Source organism: Sinocyclocheilus grahami, unplaced genomic scaffold (assembly GCF_001515645.1).
Source record: "Sinocyclocheilus grahami isolate Dianchi unplaced genomic scaffold, SAMN03320097.WGS_v1.1 scaffold360.1, whole genome shotgun sequence".
NCBI lineage: Eukaryota > Metazoa > Chordata > Actinopteri > Cypriniformes > Cyprinidae > Sinocyclocheilus > Sinocyclocheilus grahami.
In genome coordinates, this window is record NW_015505539.1 from 794,177 (window position 1) to 815,690 (window position 21,514).

At 34.0% G+C, this 21,514-nt stretch overlaps 1 protein-coding gene across 1 annotated transcript in view; it reads right to left on the reverse strand.

The window, feature by feature from the left end:
• The window catches only part of chd2 (chromodomain helicase DNA binding protein 2), a 38,956-nt gene extending 26,642 nt beyond the window's left edge, over positions 1-12,314 (reverse strand). The window contains exons 1-9 of the mRNA XM_016229909.1: positions 11,661-12,314; positions 6,200-6,434; positions 6,002-6,088; positions 5,616-5,677; positions 4,196-4,312; positions 3,188-3,331; positions 2,380-2,516; positions 2,044-2,269; positions 1,802-1,902 (exon numbers count right to left, since the gene is read on the reverse strand). Of these exons, the coding sequence (XP_016085395.1) occupies positions 1,802-1,902; positions 2,044-2,269; positions 2,380-2,516; positions 3,188-3,331; positions 4,196-4,312; positions 5,616-5,677; positions 6,002-6,088; positions 6,200-6,434; positions 11,661-11,722 (1,171 nt within the window). The 5' untranslated portion in view covers positions 11,723-12,314. The remainder of the gene's footprint in view (positions 1-1,801; positions 1,903-2,043; positions 2,270-2,379; positions 2,517-3,187; positions 3,332-4,195; positions 4,313-5,615; positions 5,678-6,001; positions 6,089-6,199; positions 6,435-11,660) is intronic.
• Positions 12,315-21,514: the final 9,200 nt, after the last annotated feature.

Genomic DNA, 21,514 nt, shown 5'->3' on the forward strand with positions numbered 1-21,514 from the left:
GATGCAACGAATGCCTCGTTTATAATGGGTTTTCATGTTTTTGAATCATCGCTCCGGCCGGACAGGGCATCACAATATGGTAAGGGGCCGCAACATTTCCGTCACACGCTTGAGGTATTCGGTCAATCACAACGCACTGGATATCTGGGCAATCACAGCACACCTCGCTTTTTCAGACCAATGAGCTTTGTAAAAATCGATGCGTTTCAGAAAGGCGGGGCATAGAGGAGAAACAATAATGTACAGTATGTGGAAAATAATGTGTTTTTTTAACCTTAAACCGCATAAACACATTTCATTACACCAAATACACAAAATAATGTTCTTTTTAGCAGCATCATATGACCCCTTTTAAAAAAGTCACCGCTCGCCACTGATATATATATATATACACAGTATACACAGGTCTTGACATTAACACTTCTCATGTGGTTGTCCTTCGGACAAGTACATTTGTCATTTACTGAGTCAGAGTATAAAAGTTACTTGCCCGGAGAGAAAAAAAAAACATTTAAATTGAGTTATAAATATAATTATTTATTGTAGTTATACAAAACACAGTATAGTGTTTATAGCGTATACAGTATGTAGTAGATTTTATGAGCATGTCACATTGTTTATTTAGTTAGATTTTTCTTTTTAAATAAAATAATAAAAAATAAAGTGAAATCAGTATCAACAAAATTCATCTTTGCAATGCAGAGGAAACACAGAAGCTGCATCTGAAGTGGCATTTAGATGCATTTAAACATTGTTTAATGCAGGACATGAATGCATTTAACCTGCAGTTACACATGCATATATAATGTTTTAATACTGTAAACATAAAACGTTGAAAACTGATATTTGAAATTATTAAAAAAAATTATAATAATAATTTAAATGTGAAATTAAAAATGCCAGTAGGTGGCATCAAGTCCCTGTAAATAAGTGAGTTATTGCGATTGAACCGAATCATTCAAACGGATTCATTCAGGAACGAAACACTGTCATGTTGCTCAGAGACACAAAACAGTGCTGTGGCTGTGTTTGGAATTATTTCTGTTGGCGAAATAGAACAAAAACAGGCAATATGGTGTCTAAAACGTAAGTCTCTTAATATTAACTTCTTGTTAATTGAACTGTTGTATAAAATCACATTTGTAATCATGCTGATTTTTGGAGCAAAAAAACTGCGCTCGATCTTCGTGTGATATTGTTTAACTATATGAAATTATATACATTTTCTGCCCCCATATCTTGAATTTTCTGATCATTCTTCATGAATTATTATACTGAATCATGCAATGAAAGAATGCACAAGTGCACTAGTCTAACCTACTAGACTTTACGTAGGGCTAATGTGCTCGTGCACTCTGTAGGTGTGTTTTGTTTGATTTTTGCAATATACTCAATGTCAAATCGCACATCGTTTAAACAACAATTATGATATTATCGCAAATGATATATATCACACACCCCTATAACAATGGCTATATCACAAATAAAGGCAGGTATTATTGTTTATGGTATTGACATTTTCATGTTACTTGTCCGATTGGGCAAGTAAATTTCTCATTCACTTGTCCCGGACAAGCGTTAATGTCGAGTCCTGATATATATATACACGTAAGAGTGTGTGTGTGTGTGTGCATGTATATATATATATATATATATATTATTATTATAACAATTTCAATGCAGCCTTGGTGAGCATAAGACAGTTCCTTCAAAAACATTGAAAAAAATTACTGACACCAAACCTTTGAACTGTAGTGTAGTTTATCAGCGGTAAGATTGTCTTACTCGAGTCAGCACTTACCGATCACTCTCTCTACTATCTGGAATTGCTTGCTCAGGTCATTGGTTAGTTCTTGCTGGCAGTTGTAATATTCTAAATCTTCAGGTGATGCTTTCTTCAACCTAAAAAACATAATTGTAATTTAAACGTTTGGTGTCAGTTTTTAGTCTGTAAAAAAATGGCGTTCATGTTCGGCTTCAAGATGCCAGTTTCTTCCAGAGATCATATAAAAATGAGAACATGGCATCTCTGTGAGCACTGACCAAGCGTTAAGCTCTTCGTTTTTCTTCTTGAAGTTTTCCAGCTTTTTTATCCCTTTGACTTTCTGCTGAGTGAGGGAATCTACACTCTCCCAGGTGCTGTGTATGTAGGACCAGCCTTTCCACTTGATGAGGAACTGAGTCTCCCCTTCATCTTTCTCAGGGTCAAAGTCTGCTCCAGGGTCCCCATTTTCCTCAATAGCATAGAGAGTTGTGGAAGCTCCAGTAGCTGTAAACAAGGTGGAGAAAAAATAAGGGCTTTAATAAACAAGCACAATAGCTGGTGTGTATCACAGAATATTAAGTATAAAAAGAAAAACTTTATAAAAAGTTTGTTACCTCCTTTTTTGCCAATTTTGGTCTCAAGGACCTTCTCAATGGTTTCACTGTCATCGTCCTGTTGCTCCTCGGCTCCTTCTGCCATTTCAATAAGGTCATCAGAGTCCGTCTCGAAATCATTCTGGTCCTCCTTGTAACTGCAACACATACTTCATCATTACCACTCTGCCAAGTCATAATACTTAATTGGTCAATCACAAATAAGAATGTCAATGAAGAAAAGGAAAAAGAAAACTTACTGAATGCTAGTTTGTATGCTTTTTAAAACTTTTATGCCATTTTCAAGAACAATTATTTATTGACTCTAAAAATGTAATTTGGTGTAAAATATATATATGTATGTGTGAGAGAGAGAATTAAATGGAACAGGAAAAATAAAAATAAAAAAATTTATGAAATAAAAATAATAATAATAATAATAATAAGTTTGCGTAAGTGTTTTCTGTTGAATATAATTTTTTCATCTTAAAAATCGTATTTAATCTTAGTCTACAACAGACTACTTATATAAAATGCATATAAATATAAGTTATAAGATAAGGATTGAGCGATGTAAAAATGTAAGTTTCTCATGTATCACATTGGCTACATTTTAAATTTAACTAATAGGATTCAACTAAAAGACAGTTTGCTTGACCCGAAAAACAAAAATTCTGAAATATATACAGTAGGCGTAGTATTTACTGTATGTATTAAATAACTATATCTCTGAATAAATTATATTTATATATATATAATAAATATTTCTGACAAGTATGGCATCTCCCATATATCAGCTCTACATAAACTCCTTAAGATGAATCCTTACCTGACTTTAGTTGCTGCTCGCCGCCTTGTTTGTCTTTTTGGGTTATCCTCCTCCTCATCATCGTCATCATCCTCATCTGATGACTCCTTCCTCTGTTTCCGTCCCTTTTGTGACTGCTGCTTACCAGATGATTTGGTCTGTGGCCTGGGAAGGGAAAGAGAAAAGTACACACACACATATTACCATGGTGGGCTTTTTGCCTTTGGTTCCGCGTCCCTGAAGTGTTTGCTAGTGTAGCGACTCGTTTTCACACCTATCAGCCTGACTCATAAGCCAATAGCCTTGAGACAGCTGTCAGACTTATATAGCAGTCCTAATTCTTCATATATAAATATTTTAATGATTATATTGATCATTATGCCAAAGTACATGCTTTAACAATTTAGGACACATGCGATAATTTATGATAGAGCAGAAAAAAAAAATTCACACCAATATTTTTAGCACAACCATAGCAATTAAAAATGAGCCATCACCATTTGCATTTAATAAGACAGCTCATTTAATAATTCACGAGGCGCTGTCTGAAGGCCGATGACTCCTTCCTCTGTTTCCGTCCCTTTTGTGACTGCTGCTTACCAGATGATTTGGTCTGTGGCCTGGGAAGGGAAAGAGAAAAGTACACACACACATATTACCATGGTGGGCTTTTTGCCTTTGGTTCCGCGTCCCTGAAGTGTTTGCTAGTGTAGCGACTCGTTTTCACACCTATCAGCCTGACTCATAAGCCAATAGCCTTGAGACAGCTGTCAGACTTATATAGCAGTCCTAATTCTTCATATATAAATATTTTAATGATTATATTGATCATTATGCCAAAGTACATGCTTTAACAATTTAGGACACATGCGATAATTTATGATAGAGCAGAAAAAAAAAATTCACACCAATATTTTTAGCACAACCATAGCAATTAAAAATGAGCCATCACCATTTGCATTTAATAAGACAGCTCATTTAATAATTCACGAGGCGCTGTCTGAAGGCCAGGCTTCGCTACACTCTTACCTTCTAGCAGGAAGTCGTCTGGATCTAACTTTTTTCTCTTCCTGCTCACTCTCTGAACTGCTGGCCTCTTCCTCAACACCCTCTTCGTCATTTGAGTCATCATCTTTCCAGGTATTTCTTTCAACACAGAAATACCACAGGTTGATCTATTGGACCTCTGTTAGTTTCTACTTCTAGCCTATCGTAAAGCTGCAAGTCAGTCCGTTCACTTATTACCCACCGCGCAGGCAATTAAACATGCTGCGAGAGACACTTCAGTGTGGATACAGCACTGTTCAAAAGTTTGGGTTGGTAAGGTTGTTGTTTTTTAAAGAAGTCACATGCTTACCAAGGCTGCACAGCTAGAATGTAATATTGTGAAATATTTTTACAAATTAAATTTCCAATTTAAAATGTGTATTTATTCCTGTGGTAGCAAAGCTGAATTTTCAGCAGCAATTACTTCATTCTTCTGTGTGACATGATCCTTCACAAATCATTCTAATATGCTGATTTGGTGTTCAGGAAACATTGCGTATTATTATCAATGTTGAAAACAGTTGTACTTCTAAGTATTTTTGTGAAAACCATGAACATTTTTTTCAGGATTCTTTGATGAACAGAAAGCTAAAAAAACAGCATTTAGTTGAAATAGAAATATTTTATAACAATTGAACTGAATGCATCCTTGCTGAATACATTTAATAAAAAGAATCCTTACTGACCCCCAACTTTTGAATTGTAGTGTACTCAGAACGTATGTATTGCATTTTATAATAAAACTAATTTGTTATAAACTGAAAGTTTACAGTTAGAAAACTTTTATTTGATTCTATATACTTATAAACCACACTTAATGTATGACTGTCATTGCACTGTATACAAATCTTCATATCAAGTGGCATCTGCAACATTTTTTCTCAAAACTTTTTTTTTTCTGAGCCATTTGTTTTTAGTTAACATTTTAACAAGCAAATGTGAATTCTTTTTTTTATTACTTACAAAAAAATGACTCAGAAAAGTGTTAAGTTTTTAAATACCTTTTAATATAAACAATATATTTAGTGTAAAGAAAAACAACTGCCCAAAAGACATTTACATGCAAAAATATGGGCGAATCCAAATGTTATAAATGGAGACAATCATGATTTTAAAAAAAAGAACTAAACAAACAGAGGCACACATTTGTAAATACAAAATGGAAAAAGGAGTGAGAGACCTACTTAAATACTTCCAGTATACTTACTCTTTCTTTTTCTGCCGTGAGCTTTTTCTTTTGGGAGTTTTAAGACATTTACATGCAAAAATATGGGCGAATCCAAATGTTATAAATGGAGACAATCATGATTTAAAAAAAAATAACTAAACAGAGGCACACATTTGTAAATACAAAATGGAAAAAGGAGTGAGAGACCTACTTAAATACTTCCAGTATACTTACTCTTTCTTTTTCTGCCGTGAGCTTTTTCTTTTGGGAGTTTCACTCTCTGAATCACTGCTGCCCTAAAAATCCATGAAAATCCATTTTGAATATGTGGCACTAAGATTACAAGCCATGAAAATGTCATGTTTCAGATTAATCAAGAAAACAAAGCATTCAACACATGGGAGTATGTTTACACGACTTGGGCTGCCAAGCCTGATCAGTTCCGAGTCTAGAGCCAAACATAAATGTTTACGCTTTACTAAGTAACCATGTCTGTAATTACTTTAGTCCAAGAAGCAGAACATGTTGTCAACTTGCTGCAAATGTCAACACAGCATGTGAAAGAACGCAAGAAACCACTAGGGGTCAGTGTTGAATTGATTTTTGCACAGCCAGCCTACCTCAGCTCCAATGTTGAGGCGAGCAGGCTCTTGTCTGCTGCGACTGGATCTTCTAACACCATAAATATCTGGATGTTCCTCCCACATCTATGATAATTAGGGATATAATTCATTTTAAATCATAAAGCAATTAATCAGCAGCTAAATGTAAGTTTCCACTGGGTTGATCCTAATGTTCAGGCTGGCCTATTTTTGTACCTTCTTCACATCTGCCAGGCTGTCTTTCTTCCTGACTGGTTTGTCTTTGACCTGCGCTGAGGTCTGACGGGATTTGGACCCAGTGGATTCACTGCCCGACTCCGAGTGGCTCTCAGAATCAGATGTGCTGTTGGATTCAGAACGCCGGGAACGAGCTCTATCACTTCCTTGCTCGCTCTCAGACGGACTCCCAGACTCCAATCCAGAGCGGTTAGATTCCTCTGATGCTGAATTGCTATAACATTAAAGATGTGCATGTTGAGAAACAATAAAAACATGTCAAGATGCTCTAAACAGTAAAGCAGGAATGACGTTCACTTTGAAGTCTCAGTTACTGCCAAAAATGTCATTCAGCTCTTATGAATTGTCAATAGGTAAATTTGTAGTTTATAACTTTTAATATTTTAACTTGTTTAATTCTAAATCACTTAATTATGCCACCTTTTCTTTTCGCCAATTTTAAACTGACGAGTCTGTCTTTTAAACAAAATGTTATCATCTCAGTCCAACAAAGAAATGCCGAGTCCTCAAGTGGGATGCCTTCAACCATGCTGTTTCTTTGTCTATGTAAACAATAGCATTCCAAGGATTTGGAAACTAGAAATGAGGAAATCCAGTTCAATGCATGGGAAACTTTTTGCATTTAAAATCTAAAAATAAAAAATATGCTACTGAAATGACAAACTGACAACACCTGTAAAATTAGAATAATTCATTTAATTGACAGAATTAGGAATCGTTTTTACATGTGCAAATGTATAATGAGACATGTACATACAACCTGGTTTACTGATTTTGTAATGATTTCATTTTATTTCAAATTAAAGATGTCTTTCAGTGTGCAAATCCAAAAATTGCATTTAAAAAAATAAAAAACTACCAAAATAACCTTTATGAATTGTGAAACTATCGGATATGTGGCATCATCCTGCAGGTCATTTTGTGTCTGACCACTGCTGCGGTCCTTTTTCCCTTTGAGTCTAAAAATAAATGCAATGAACAAGCCCGACCCCGTTTACTATAAATGAAACAATCTCAAAATAGAACATTTATCTTCCTTACATGGTTAAAAAAAAAAAAAAGAACTTGTTTCCTTAAACCTCAGTTAAAAGTATCTCAGTAGTGCTCTTTTAAATTGTTACAATGCACCCATGGGAGACCATAACGCTGAGCTGGATGTGAAAGCTAGCACATTGAGTACTATAATGGAATGCACTGCTAGAAACAAACACCCCCATCATGTGCTCTGGAGCTAAACAGCTGCTGACCAAGCAGCCAGACTGTCCTTATATGGTTGCTGACATCACATATGGGCGGGCCTAACCTCTCAACTGAATTCTCATTGGCTGCTTATTGCTAGACAAAGGAAGGACCAATGAAAACTCTGTATGAAATCATCTGACCTCTACAAGACTTCCTACTTCCGCTTCCTGTAGTTCCAAGAAGCTTTTATGTAATGCAGCAGAGCAACTACTACAAGCTATGCAGCACAAAGCAAGAGCCATTTTGTGACTTTGAGGACTTTCAGCCATTTAATGAAACCAGTCTCATACAGTGATGAAACAAAGCAGTGCTTTTTATGTAGCGCCAACGCATACAAGCACCTCAAATAGAAGTACACTGGCTGTAATATAGGAAAAAAATATTTTTCAGCTCGTTTTTTTTAGTAATACTTAGAAAATGGCTGTCACAGCTAAAAAAACAACAACAACAGTGAATTCAATGCATGGGAAACTTTTTGCATTTAAAATCTAAAAAAAAAAAAATATGCTACTTAAATGACAAACTGACAACACCTGTAAAATTAGAATAATTCATTTAATTGACAGAATTAGGAATCGTTTTTACATGTGCAAATGTATAATGAGACATGTACATACAACCTGGTTTACTGATTTTGTAATGATTTCATTTTATTTCAAATTAAAGATGTCTTTCAGTGTGCAAATCCAAAAATTGCATTTAAAAAAATAAAAAACTACCAAAATAACCTTTATGAATTGTGAAACTATCGGATATGTGGCATCATCCTGCAGGTCATTTTGTGTCTGACCACCTTTTGCCCTTTGAGTCTAAAAATAAATGCAATGAACAAGCCCGACCCCGTTTACTATAAATGAAACAATCTCAAAATAGAACATTTATCTTCCTTACATGGTTAAAAAAAAAAAATAACTTGTTTCCTTAAACCTCAGTTAAAAGTATCTCAGTAGTGCTCTTTTAAATTGTTACAATGCACCCATGGGAGACCATAACGCTGAGCTGGATGTGAAAGCTAGCACATTGAGTACTATAATGGAATGCACTGCTAGAAACAAACACCCCCATCATGTGCTCTGGAGCTAAACAGCTGCTGATGAAGCAGCCAGACTGTCCTTATATGGTTGCTGACATCACATGTGGGCGGGCCTAACCTCTCAAATGAATTCTCATTGGCTGCTTATTGCTAGACAAAGGAAGGACCAATGAAAACGCTGTATGAAATCATCTGACCTCTACAAGACTTCCTACTTCCGCTTCCTGTAGTTCCAAGAAGCTTTTATGTAATGCAGCAGAGCAACTACTACAAGCTATGCAGCACAAAGCAAGAGCCATTTTGTGACTTTGAGGACTTTCAGCCATTTAATGAAACCAGTCTCATACAGTGATGAAACAAAGCAGTGCTTTTTATGTAGCGCCAACGCATACAAGCACCTCAAATAGAAGTACACTGGCTGTAATATAGGAAAAAAATATTTTTCAGCTCGTTTTTTTTAGTAATACTTAGAAAATGGCTGTCACAGCTAAAAAAACAACAACAACAGTGAAGATGTTTCTGAGGACACTGCATTGATTTAGGCTCTAATGTGCATCCATACAAGCACCTCAAATAGAAGTACACTGGCTGTAATATAGGAAAAAAATATTTTTCAGCTCGTTTTTTTTTAGTAATACTTAGAAAATGGCTGTCACAGCTATAAAAAAAAAACAACAACAGTGAAGATGTTTCTGAGGACACTGCATTGATTTAGGCTCTAATGTGCATCTTTATTACTGAAAACATTATTTGCAACCTATAAAAGTGAGCATACATGTTCATTTGACAATTCATGTTCACATATACAGCATTACATATAACTACTGTTTGTGTAATTGTGAAAAGATAACATACATTTGAGGGGTTTTTTTTCAGTTTAGACTCTGGTATCTGGCACATATGCAGGAACGTCAAAGCTGTCATCAATTCAGAGGGACATTCTTGACAAACAACCATAAAAATAATGACAGATCCAGTCATAAGCACTATACATTAAAAAAAACACACACACAATGTTTTGATGTTAAGACTTATGATGACCCACAGGGTAAAACCCTCATTGATGAGGTCTTATGTTGTTAAAAGGTGAAGTAAAGTATGTTAAAATGACACAAATTGTGTGTCTGTGTTTATGTGTATAGTGTAAATGCATTATTATTAGACTTTCAAAACTGAACAACTGGTAATTAAAATAAAATCTTCCATTCAAACGGTTTTTTTAAATATATTTCCTGAATAAACAAAACATGAACCTCTGAAAAATGGCATCACTGTCTCATTTCAAAATCCTTGTCATTTTGTAATATTTTAAAGAATAGCCTAAATTAATAATGCATATGTAAATACATTTCTGTAAAAGACAAATTACTCTTAATATGAAATAACATTATTTACAACTCAAATAGTTCCAGTTTTCATATGGAAATAAAAGTAACTGTGAGTGTAGTAAAGTAACCAAAATATTTTGCTTCCACGTTTGAAACCAAGACATCCTGTTTTTTTTATTTGGCTTGGAGAAAAAAAATCATAGAACATATATACATATTCACATTGGAGAACTACTTTTGATTTAGATGGTACTATAAGTCTTAAGGAGCAACATATCTGTCTTGGGTTTTTTTTCCCCCAAGGTTTTTAAATGTTTCACCCAAAACTAGTTTTGCTGCTGAAAGTTATTCAAACGAAACCAATTGTGACAAAACAGGAAAAAAATTGTCCTAACAACGCTTAAAAATAATAAAACACTCTTTTAAAACAAAAATAGTGAAAGTTCGGCTGCACCATTATGACAAAAATCATAATTGTCGATTATCCCCATGAAATTGTAACTGCGATTAATTACGATTATCACAATTTACATTGAACGATGTTTATACCATTGTTTGATGCAACGGCATGCCGTATTTTTATATGAAAATAAACAAGCTGAAAACACTAACTGAAGAACTTTGTGCTTTTCTATAGTATTAAGCCTCAAATGTCAAATATACATCGGATTAGTTTCTTCTTTAAATTATAAAAAAAAATATGAATGGTATTATGTTATACTAAAACAAACTAAAACAATGTAAAAACCCTTAAGATAACATGTAAAAAGAGAAAAAAAACATCTTAAGCGTGAAGAATAACATAAGTGGACTTTGAATGATTAATTGCCGCTTTGAACGATTACGTAACTGTGGCATCCATAATTGTAATCACGATTAGAAATCCGGTTAATTGTGCAGCCCTAAGTGAAAGCTAAAGTATTTTTTACAAAGAGCTTTCAAAAGTAGTGAATTATGAAATATGTTATTGAGTGCTAAGCTAGAAATGTACTAATATATGAGGTAACATACCCCATGTCATTAGGGAATTATAAATATTTACTCCATAAACATTTAGTACCCTTATAGCAAATGACAAATATTGTAATTCAAATGGGTCATGTGACCCTAAAACAAGTAGTATTTTAGTATCAAAAGTTTTTTAATAAAAACACTAAAACACAAAAGTGATCCTTATTTCCTGTAATAAGCAACGGTTTGTCATATAATTTAAAATACAGTTGCACAGTAAACAAGCAAAAGTTGTTGCTATTACAAAAAAATTAAAAAGTAAAAATAAATATGTACAACATACAATCATCTTCATTTTGGATAAAACAATTAACTTGCTTTAAACATTTTATTTATGTGAAATGGGATTTCATTAAAATATTTCAAGAAAATCAGACTGAACAGGTTCTCTATACAAGTACTGCAATATTAATTCAAAGTTATCAAATGCTAAACTCATGCAATGTCAAAGTAAAAGTGTTTAAAATGACATTAACCTTACATAGTGGTGCAATGCAGCACATACTAATTAGATAATTAGATCATTTCACACGATCACTATTAAAGTGTAAATATTAAAACTGTAATAACCTCATAAATCTGTATAAACCCTGTGCATATTTACTATAAATTTGGTTAAAGGCCCATAGGCCTTGAATTCACTTTTAGAAATGCTAGCAAAATCAGGGTGGGGCTATACATCTATCCCAAGGTCAATGATCCGAAACCCAAATACTTTACAGACATTGTGGTTTAAACTTCTGCACAGGTGATCAACCATGCTTGTAAAGGTTAACAATCACGACACATGTTAAAAGAAAAAGAGGAAAAATATGTAAGATCGTACCTGGAAGCATTGCTTTGAGTCGAGCCTTCATCTTCCTGCTTTCTACTCTTATTCTTCATCATGATTTTGTCTTGGGATTTGTTAATGATGGTCTTTTGTCCAGGTATTAACTGTCAAAAGTTTAAAGTGGGATGAACCATCAAAAAAAAAAATAAAAAAAAAAAAAGTCCTGCCGTTGCGATATGTGGAGAAGGCAAGTTGGCCTCGGATAATTTAAAACAAATAAATATTTATGTTATTTCTTAAATTAAAAGGCATCGCAATTGAAATGGCACCTGCTCGACTCTATTCGATGTCAAATACCCATGTGTCTGGCATTTCAAGGCAATAGATTCAGAGCCACATGCATAAATTCTTACTGCGTCATCAAACAAAGGACGATTAAAACATAACGATGATAGAAAATAAAATCGACGATAAAAAATAAACGATGTAAACATACCTATTGCATTGACAGGAGGAGGATTGTATCAGTACATTCACATCTGACAAAATACCCGATTTATTACCTTGGCCATAACAGGGAAAAAAATCTAAAATATTCCAGGAGTGAGACGAAAATAATAATCGGAATAATATTCGGAAAGAAAAATAATAGCAGTAATCCACCGATTGCTATTTGAATGGAGAGAGAGAGAGAGAGAGAGAGAGAGTCCAGAATTGGTTCTTAATGAAATTAAAAAGAAGGGAAAACATTTAAACCCCAAATGTATTCTTAAAGATGCGATGACAGCTTTTCATATAAACTGTAACGCACAGCTATGGTGTAGCTACGAACAAAACAAAAATGTTATCAGTACCCACTTTTGTATAGTTCTCGAACTAACGATTATCAAGTTTAAGACAATGGTCAATCTCCCAAGGTGATCAATTAAGGCAACTTCAAAATTAACATGCACAACTTGTCCATACAATAATAGTAGCATAATAACAGACAATAACAACAAAGTGCATTATTTTTCATATATTGATGGTAAAATGCTAACAGAACAATGCTACATAGTTGCCGCAGCTGTAGGTGCAAAAAACTCTTTTCACACTATCTCGGAAGCATAAAATCACAAGCAACAACACTACAAAAACCATTACTTTCAACTACCAAAAAATCTATATTACCTGCATTTGGTTCACTTTTAAGTTTACTTTTTACATTGCTACTCAGAAAGTAGCTTTATGATAGACCCAAAGTTTAAATGATCACAACACAAATACGCATTTTGAAATCCTGTAGGGTTACAACATATGTCTGTCATTAGCTATCATTTCTCTGAATGTGCTTCACAAAAGGTAACTTTATTCCAATCTTTGTAGTAATAGTCACTGATACAAGAACAAAGATGTATCCCATCGTTATTGATACAAGAACAAAGATGTATCCCATCGTTATTGATACAAGAGCAAAGATGTATCCCATCGTTATTGATACAAGAGCAAAGATGTATCCCATCGTTATTGATACAAGAACAAAGATGTATCCCATCGTTATTGATACAAGAGCAAAGATGTATCCCATCGTTATTGATACAAGAGCAAAGATGTATCCAATAGTTATTGATACAAGAGCAAAGATGTATCCAATAGTTATTGATACAAGAACAAAGATGTATCCAATAGTTATTGATACAAGAACAAAGATGTATCCAATAGTTATTGATACAAGAACAAAGATGTATCCAAGTTAAAAGTCAGAGTTGAAAAGCATTGAAATAAGTAAGTGAAAAACAAGTGAGAACTTCAATTATTGAAGTTTATTAAATTATTTTAATGTGTCGGTCCTTGTGATAATGTTATTACAATGTGTAACTTTGGCCAATATTAAAAATTTATTGAAATAAAAAAAAAACTGTAATCTTGTTACTTTTAAGTCATTCAGAATGTTTAGGCTGTGTATAAGTACAAATATAAATGGGACAACAAGTTTTCCCATATGTTAGAGGAAAAAACAATCCCCAAAGAAAAAAAGGCCTGGTATGAAGGACGTTTAATAAAAGTCAGGCTTCAGAAAAGTGACTAAAAAGACTTCAAGTCACAGCTCTCAATAAACATGGCATTTGCTTACTGAATGTCAGTAGCTTTATTCTCAAGTTAAGAATTTTTCTTCTAAACGGTTTGAATCCCTTTTCATCAACCATGTCATTACAATAATTAGGTGGCAGCTCAAATTAAACCGCGTCTTAATATGAAGCAAATGGAATAATTCACTGGAATAGGCACATTAATTAATGTGCAATAGCAACAGACCATGGTTTCTGGTCTGTCCCTGTCTGGATACCTATCCCAAAATCAAAAGCAGAAAAGTTTCAGCGATCACACGACACACAAGGGAAATGGAAATTTATACTGTGTATTCCAGTATAAAAGTGGCACTAGTGCAAGTGAGAGTGAAATCTTCAATGCATAATGAAGTATGCAATAGCCAGTGAAAACAAAAAGAGGCCATTAGTGGCAGAGAATCAAGAAAGATGTGTAAAACAAGTCACACAAAAGCAGAACTGGCTCCACAAGAAACGAGTCACTTTTCTGAAGAAAGGTTTTCACTGAAAACAAGATGAAGTGAAGACAGCACCCAAGCATGCTCAGGTACTGAAGACAAGTAAATGTAAAAAGTGTGGTCATCAATGCAAATTGAAAAAGCTGAACATTTACACTTTTCCAAGCTGAACTCGAAGCTATTATTGACCTCATTTTATTAAGCTTTGAACTTGTTCTTTACCTTTTGTAAAACTGTGGAGAACTGCAGAAATTCTAAATCAATTATTTTGACAAAACTTCCATTTCATGCCGTTTACTGATTACTACATTTGCTGGGCTAAAATACCTTAACCGTGGGACCTAAATGTAGCTAAAATGACAGACATATGGAGTAAAACCTTAATAATACAAATAACACTGTGAGGACTTACAGAGCAGTCTTCTGTTCCTTGACACTTTACTGAAGCTTCCTCTTTAGGCAAACGTCATCTGCAGGGAGGAAGACAATCGGTGAGATCAGAAGTATAAAACATAATACTGTCAGTTGAGAACACATGAGCTGTTCTCAACTCAAGTTAGAGTCACATTGCCCAATGATTAATTCAAGATGTTATCGGTTTAGTAGTGGAAAAGCCGAAAGCCTATTTATCTTCCAAATACTACTAAATGTATTTTCTGTTGAAAACGTAAGTGATGCTGCTTCATGCAAAAGTCACTGCCGTGATGTTCGGATGTTCTGATTGGTTGTTAGGAGTATTACTATGCAGTTGGTTGTGACTGGATTACTAGCGCTCAGTAAACAAGTCACAAGGTTCCACGCCCACAATACTGCGATCCCTATATATCATTTATGAATTTTTAAAGTGTAAGGGACGTTCAAAATTTGACAGATGAAATTCTTGTGCCTGATTATTTAGAAACTATTAACAGCTCTCCTTTTTCTCATTTGGAGCACAACCAGTGCACGGTGAATTACTCACTGAAATGTAATACTTAAAATGAGCAATAATTACAGTAATGTTTGCTTTGGGAGTCATAAATAAAAGCTATCACTAATTAGACTCCATTACCCTGGCTGCAATGAAGTAGCTAACTTGCTATTAGAAACCACAGTTTGAGCAGGAATTGCAGTGATATTACTGCAAGCTCAAACAGTAGATCCTTGCACTAGGTAAGGTTGTGGGTTCAATTCCCTGGGAATCAATGAACTGACAACTGGTGAATTAAAGTTTCAAGAACTAAAAGGTATTGCAAAGTGCTCAATAAATGAGCTTACGGTATGCTGGCAAATTTACAATAATAATAATAATAATAATTGGTTTTCAAGTAAAACAACAACAAACCTAAATGTAACTGGAGTGACAATTATGTTTTATTGTAAACATTAAATTTGTTGCAAGGTCACGTGTCCTTTATTAATTTTTTTTGTTTGCTGCATTAAAGCTGTTCATACTAGGGATGCTGATGTGTTCTCAGGGATGAAAATATTAAAAGCTCTCCTTTTTCTCATTTGGAGCACAACCAGTGCACGGTGAATTACTCACTGAAATGTAATACTTAAAATGAGGAATAATTACAGTAATGTTTGCTTTGGGAGTCATAAATAAAAGCGATCACTAATTAGACTCCATTACCCTGGCTGCAATGAAGTAGCTAACTTGCTATTAGAAACCACAGTTTGAGCAGGAATTGCAGTGATATTACTGCAAGCTCAAACAGTAGATCCTTGCACTAGGTAAGGTTGTGGGTTCAATTCCCAGGGAATCAATGAACTGACAACTGGTGAATTAAAGTTTCAAGAACTAAAAGGTATTGCAAAGTGCTCAATAAATGAGCTTACGGTATGCTGGCAAATTTACAATAATAATAATAATAATAATTGGTTTTCAAGTAAAACAACAACAAACCTAAATGTAACTGGAGTGACAATTATGTTTTATTGTAAACATTAAATTTGTTGCAAGGTCACGTGTCCTTTATTAATTTTTTTTGTTTGCTGCATTAAAGCTGTTCATACTAGGGATGCTGATGTGTTCTCAGGGATGAAATATAAATAACTTATTGTAATTGACTGAATAATTTAGACAATTTAAATGAATTCAATTAGTAAAAGTCGCAATGTTCCAGCTATTAATGGCGCAATGAAAAGCAAATTATGCCATTAGGTATATTTTGTAATGTGACAAAACATTTTTCCACACTATTCCCAAACAACATTGTGCAATAATGTTGCCTTTAGTATTTTTCTATTAATAAATGCATTTTTTTCTGTCTGCATTTCATCACTTAAGATGGATGCACGTTAAAATGTTCATAGCTAGTACCATATAGAATGTTGCGGTTACATTACCAGATGGTATGGCTACCATAGCAAACTCAGGATCTTTATTATTTTTTTATTTTATTTAAAATGTCTTGAAAACATGCGGTTTAGAATTTATTGTAGCTGACTGCATTTAGAATAAAAGCACTATTGTCGATATGCTTAAATTATGTACAAATTACTGTAAAGTAAAACTGAAGCAAATTTGAAGCTTTTTCAAAGCATTAACAAATATACCACTTAACTATAAAGTAGCTAAAATATAAACTGTATGATGTTCAAGAAAAGATAAGAATTAGTTTAGGCTTCTACAATGCTTCTTTAAGTGCAATACTTACAGCGAAAATTCTTTTCCTCATCTTTCTTTGACGTTTGGCAGATCAGGAACCTTTAACAACAAAAAGATTCTTCGTTAAATTGAAAATTCATCTTACAATTTGATTTAGAGCACAACCTAGTGGTAGTCAGTGATGAAGTAAATAAAAGGCAAAAGATTGCTTAAATTAATAATAATTAATTATTATTATTAATAATTAAATTAATGTACAAAGTACAGCAGTTTTTTTTTTTTTTACTATGCATTATTCAACATTACGTTATCAACACTTACATTTACATGATATGAGACTGAACGAACCGCCATCATCTTTCATCCAGTTGTTCGGATTCCTGTACACAAAAAAAATATATATATATTGTATTGTCTCATTTACATAGTAACGCTCACTTCAGCGTCAAAATGTTCAAAAGAAATATTTCAGACATGCGGTTTGTCTATATGAAATACAATTTATTTAGCTATTATGCAAGTAAATGGAAAGTACTACTGTTTAAAATCTGCTTCATGTACATAACGTGACAATACACCACACACACGGAAGAATATACACATAGAAGAAACCTCTTTGATATAGAAACATCACTGAGGGCTCATGTTTTATTTTTATTTATTCTTACATGCAACATTTGTAGCAACCATTGTTTTCTGAATAACAGTTGATTCTATATACATATTTAGCAAAGACCTCATGATATTTCAAAGTTAACATTTTGCACTTTAAATAAGACATATTAAAGAGCATCTTACTATGTTAAATGTTTCTATGATATTGTGACAAAAACCAGAGGGAAAAAGACATTCCAGGTTTAATTTGACTTTTTTTATACTGATCAATAATTTTTGCACAATTTTAAGGCATTTAATACTTTAAAACAGTACTAATCAGGTAAAAATGTACTTCACATAAATCTCTAATCAAAAAGGAAAAATAATTTTTTTTTCAAATATATAAAGTCTTCTTGTGGACCACAATGGGTTAAAAGCCAACACCCTATTATTTAATGTAGAAAAATACAGCATAAATGCTTTTCAAAATACAAGAAATACAAGTGGATACCTTTATTTAAGTTCATTACCAAGTGGAAAAGAACCATAATATGAGCAAAAGTTTAACAATTACATTTTATGCAGATAACAATAGAATCCTAAAATAAAGTAAAACATCAAAATTATGTGCCAAATCCTATGGTAAATTGACATATTCACAATGTCCTCTTAAGAAGTTCAAAACAAGGTACATCAGGAAAAAAAATACAAATATTTTCCAGTAATTAGCACACAATAAATGCATTTAAATGTTCAATAAAATTGTTTATTCAAAGAAAACATTTGAAATCAACTAAATACACTCAAAATGTTGATAATGGAAATGGAACGTCCAAAATTGCATTATTACAGCAAAGTTTCAATTGAATATATTTTTTTCCGCTTTCAATGTTACAAGGACATTATGTCCTCTCAAGGACAAAGCGAATTTAAAATGCGTAGACAGTTAAATCCTTGTTTCTCTTCGCTGCTGTCAGCTGAAATCTTCACAGTTTTCCTGCAACACATCCATGCATTGTTTTGCTAACATTTTCGCGATGTTTTTGCTTTAAAATCGTCGATTAAATCGACGGAATGCTATTTTTCAGTACTTAGCAATGGCCCCATCATGGCCATTTTACAACACCTCGTCGAACCCTCTCCTTCTCCACCATATTGGTGCGTCTGTAGAACTCGCTCAAACACGTCTATAAATTATAATCTGTAATGAAATCTTACCATGTTCCCACCGTTGCGATCTGCTCTTTCATCCGAACGGGACGACGACATTCTCGTCGTTAATACTCTTCGTTTTAATGAGCTCTTGTCGCATCGCCATCTTCGCCATCTTCGCCGTCTGTCCTCTCCCGTCTGCGCTCCTCGTCCTCTCTGCCAGCGCTGTTATACTGATCGGGTGGACAGCCCTGAGCTGCAGCGTAAGCAGAGACCACTTCCTCTCACTGCAGCATTCTGGGTAGAAGAAACGCAGCATCCATGATTGTATCTGTAAACTAACGTTTAATTGATTTCAGTGACCGTAAAAGCTTTTTACACTGGAATATTTGTACTTTTTACACTGGAATATTTGTACTTTTTACACTGGAATATTTGTACTTTTTACACTGGAATATTTGTACTTTTTACACTGGAATATTGACAACACTATAATTTAACCACAAATGCTGACGATACAACAACAAAGCGTTCCCAAAGAACCACTTATCTTACTGTACCACTTATATAAAGCTTTGGCATTTATATAACAACACAAAACAAAACGAGCTCCTCAGTCTGTAGTTCTAAAATCAAGAAGAGAATTAGTATTTTTGGAACCATGATTTCTGATTGTAAATGTCTTTTGTTTTTGATTTACACAAATCCAGATTTGATGTATGCGTCAGTGGTTAACATTAGGCTAGCTACTTGAAGGGAACAGAAGATAAGTTACACGGTAATACCTCAAAAAGTGATTTTTAAATATTTATTTTTATTATCTTTTTTAAATTATTATTATTTGCTAACACCAGAATGTGAGACTTAATGTACGTTAACATTTTTTCTTTTAAAAACAGCAGCTTCAAAATTTGTGTTTGAGATAGGCCTATAGTGTTATGTTATAGTAGTTTTAAGTCTCTTATAATAATGATAGATAGATAGATAGATTAAAAGCATAGATAGATAGATTGCTCTTCTTAATTTTGTTTCATCTGAATGCCAACATTTGTAAGATTAAGTCAGTCAAAACAAGTTTTGAGGTTAATTGATCTAATTTTGTGTCTTCAAAATAGTCTGTGGCCTATTCTGTGTTATGCTGAATTTCATAATCTTGTCTGTTTGTTAATAAAGGAGTTGGGAAGACAGAAATTTGGCCCAGAAGGCTCAGAGTGCCATGTTGCTGTTATTATTTTTTTATTTAATACACAGTGTTATTATTCAGTAATTCCATGAGTTGTACATTTCAGACATCTTCACTATATTTATTAACCTATAGGCTAACTGAGCAAAAAGTATTCTATTTGAATAAATCTTTAATTTAAAAAAAAGTCTATCAAATTAATTCTTTAAAGGGGTCATATGATGTTGCTAAAAATAACATTATTTTGTGTATTTGGTGTAATGACATGTGTTTATGTGGTTTAAGGTTCAAAAAACACATTATTTTCCACATACTGTACATTATTGTTTCTCCTCTATGCCCTGCGTTGCGTTGCTTTTTACGGTGGGCTAGAGTGAGTGGTGGCCGGTGGGCTTGAGAACGGCGTGGCCGGCGGGCTTGCGGCAACCACATGTGACGACCCCGGGCTGGACTCCGCTTCGTCCACTGTGAAAGCCGATCCGGCGATCCACAGCGCGAAGTTGATGTATTTCCTCAGCGACGAGCACGGATCAGCTCCAGGCACGACGAAGCCATATCGTCCTCTTTTGGAAGACCAAACAAAGTAGTTTCGCTTTCACAACGAAACACAGCGTCTCCACGACATGGCGGCGGCTGCAACAATACTACAGCGAGAATAAAAGATACACCTTCTTTCTTTGCGTGAACATTTGGGCGGCGTTATGCAAATCTTCCCACATAGTGACGTAGACATGTGGGGGCGTGTTAGAATGAGTCGTTTTAGGTAGGCGTGGTTGACTCTTAACTTTTATAAAGAATTTCTGTTTGGATTTGAGACTTTAGTATTTGCAACTTTACAGATCTTCTTTATGCACTAAGAGCTTGTAACACTCCAAAGAGGAAGGAAAAATTGAAATCGCGTCATATGACCCCTTTAACTAAACAGTCAAAACAGTAGATTTGATTATTTTGCCATTTTACATGATTTTATTTGATATTAATTTAATATGAATTTATATTATAGTTACATATAATATAAATAACATTATCAATGCAACAGTCACCAAGAAAAAACAGGTTTCATGTTTGCAACAGCCCAAATAAGACACATTGGATTAATGCTATTTCAGTATGAATTACATATTGATCTAAAACTCATTTGCATGAGTTTTTAAAAAATATTTATAACCTTTAATTTATGAACAAGTAGCCGATGTGTACAGTAGCAGAAGCTCAGCTCTGTCAAGGGCTCATTTCTATCTTCTCCAACAGCTAGTCTGCATACTGCAGTTGGTTACTAAGCAACTGTAACTAGATCATTCCCCTCCCCCTTCTTCTCTAAAGTCATGCCACGTAGGCACTGGCAAATGCACCAGGTGAACTGTTCATGGAAGGCAGAGGCCTCGAGCTGAACTCTATTGATTATTTGTGTACAACCAAGACTAGAATTACATATAAATTAGCCAAATATAAATAGAATGTGACATCAAAGCCAAGATGCTATTATGTCTGTACTTTTCTTAAATAAATAATAAATAAATGATAATGTGATATTTTGGCCCCTAATATCAGCACACAAATTTGGATGCACATGACACAGTGTAGTACAGAATAAAACAAAGATGTTAAAATATGGGCTGGTTTGAAAAATACACAGATATCTAGGAGCCCTCTTGTGGCCTTATGAATATATTTTTAGTCTGTGGATCTAAAGAAAGTTGCAGTTCTTCCAAGGTAATATATAAGAGTTGACTTATAAACATTAAATCTGTGCTTATGTTAGTACACACACACACACATATATATATACACGTATATTTGTCACAGGTATACCCTAGGGAAAAATAAATATACTAAAA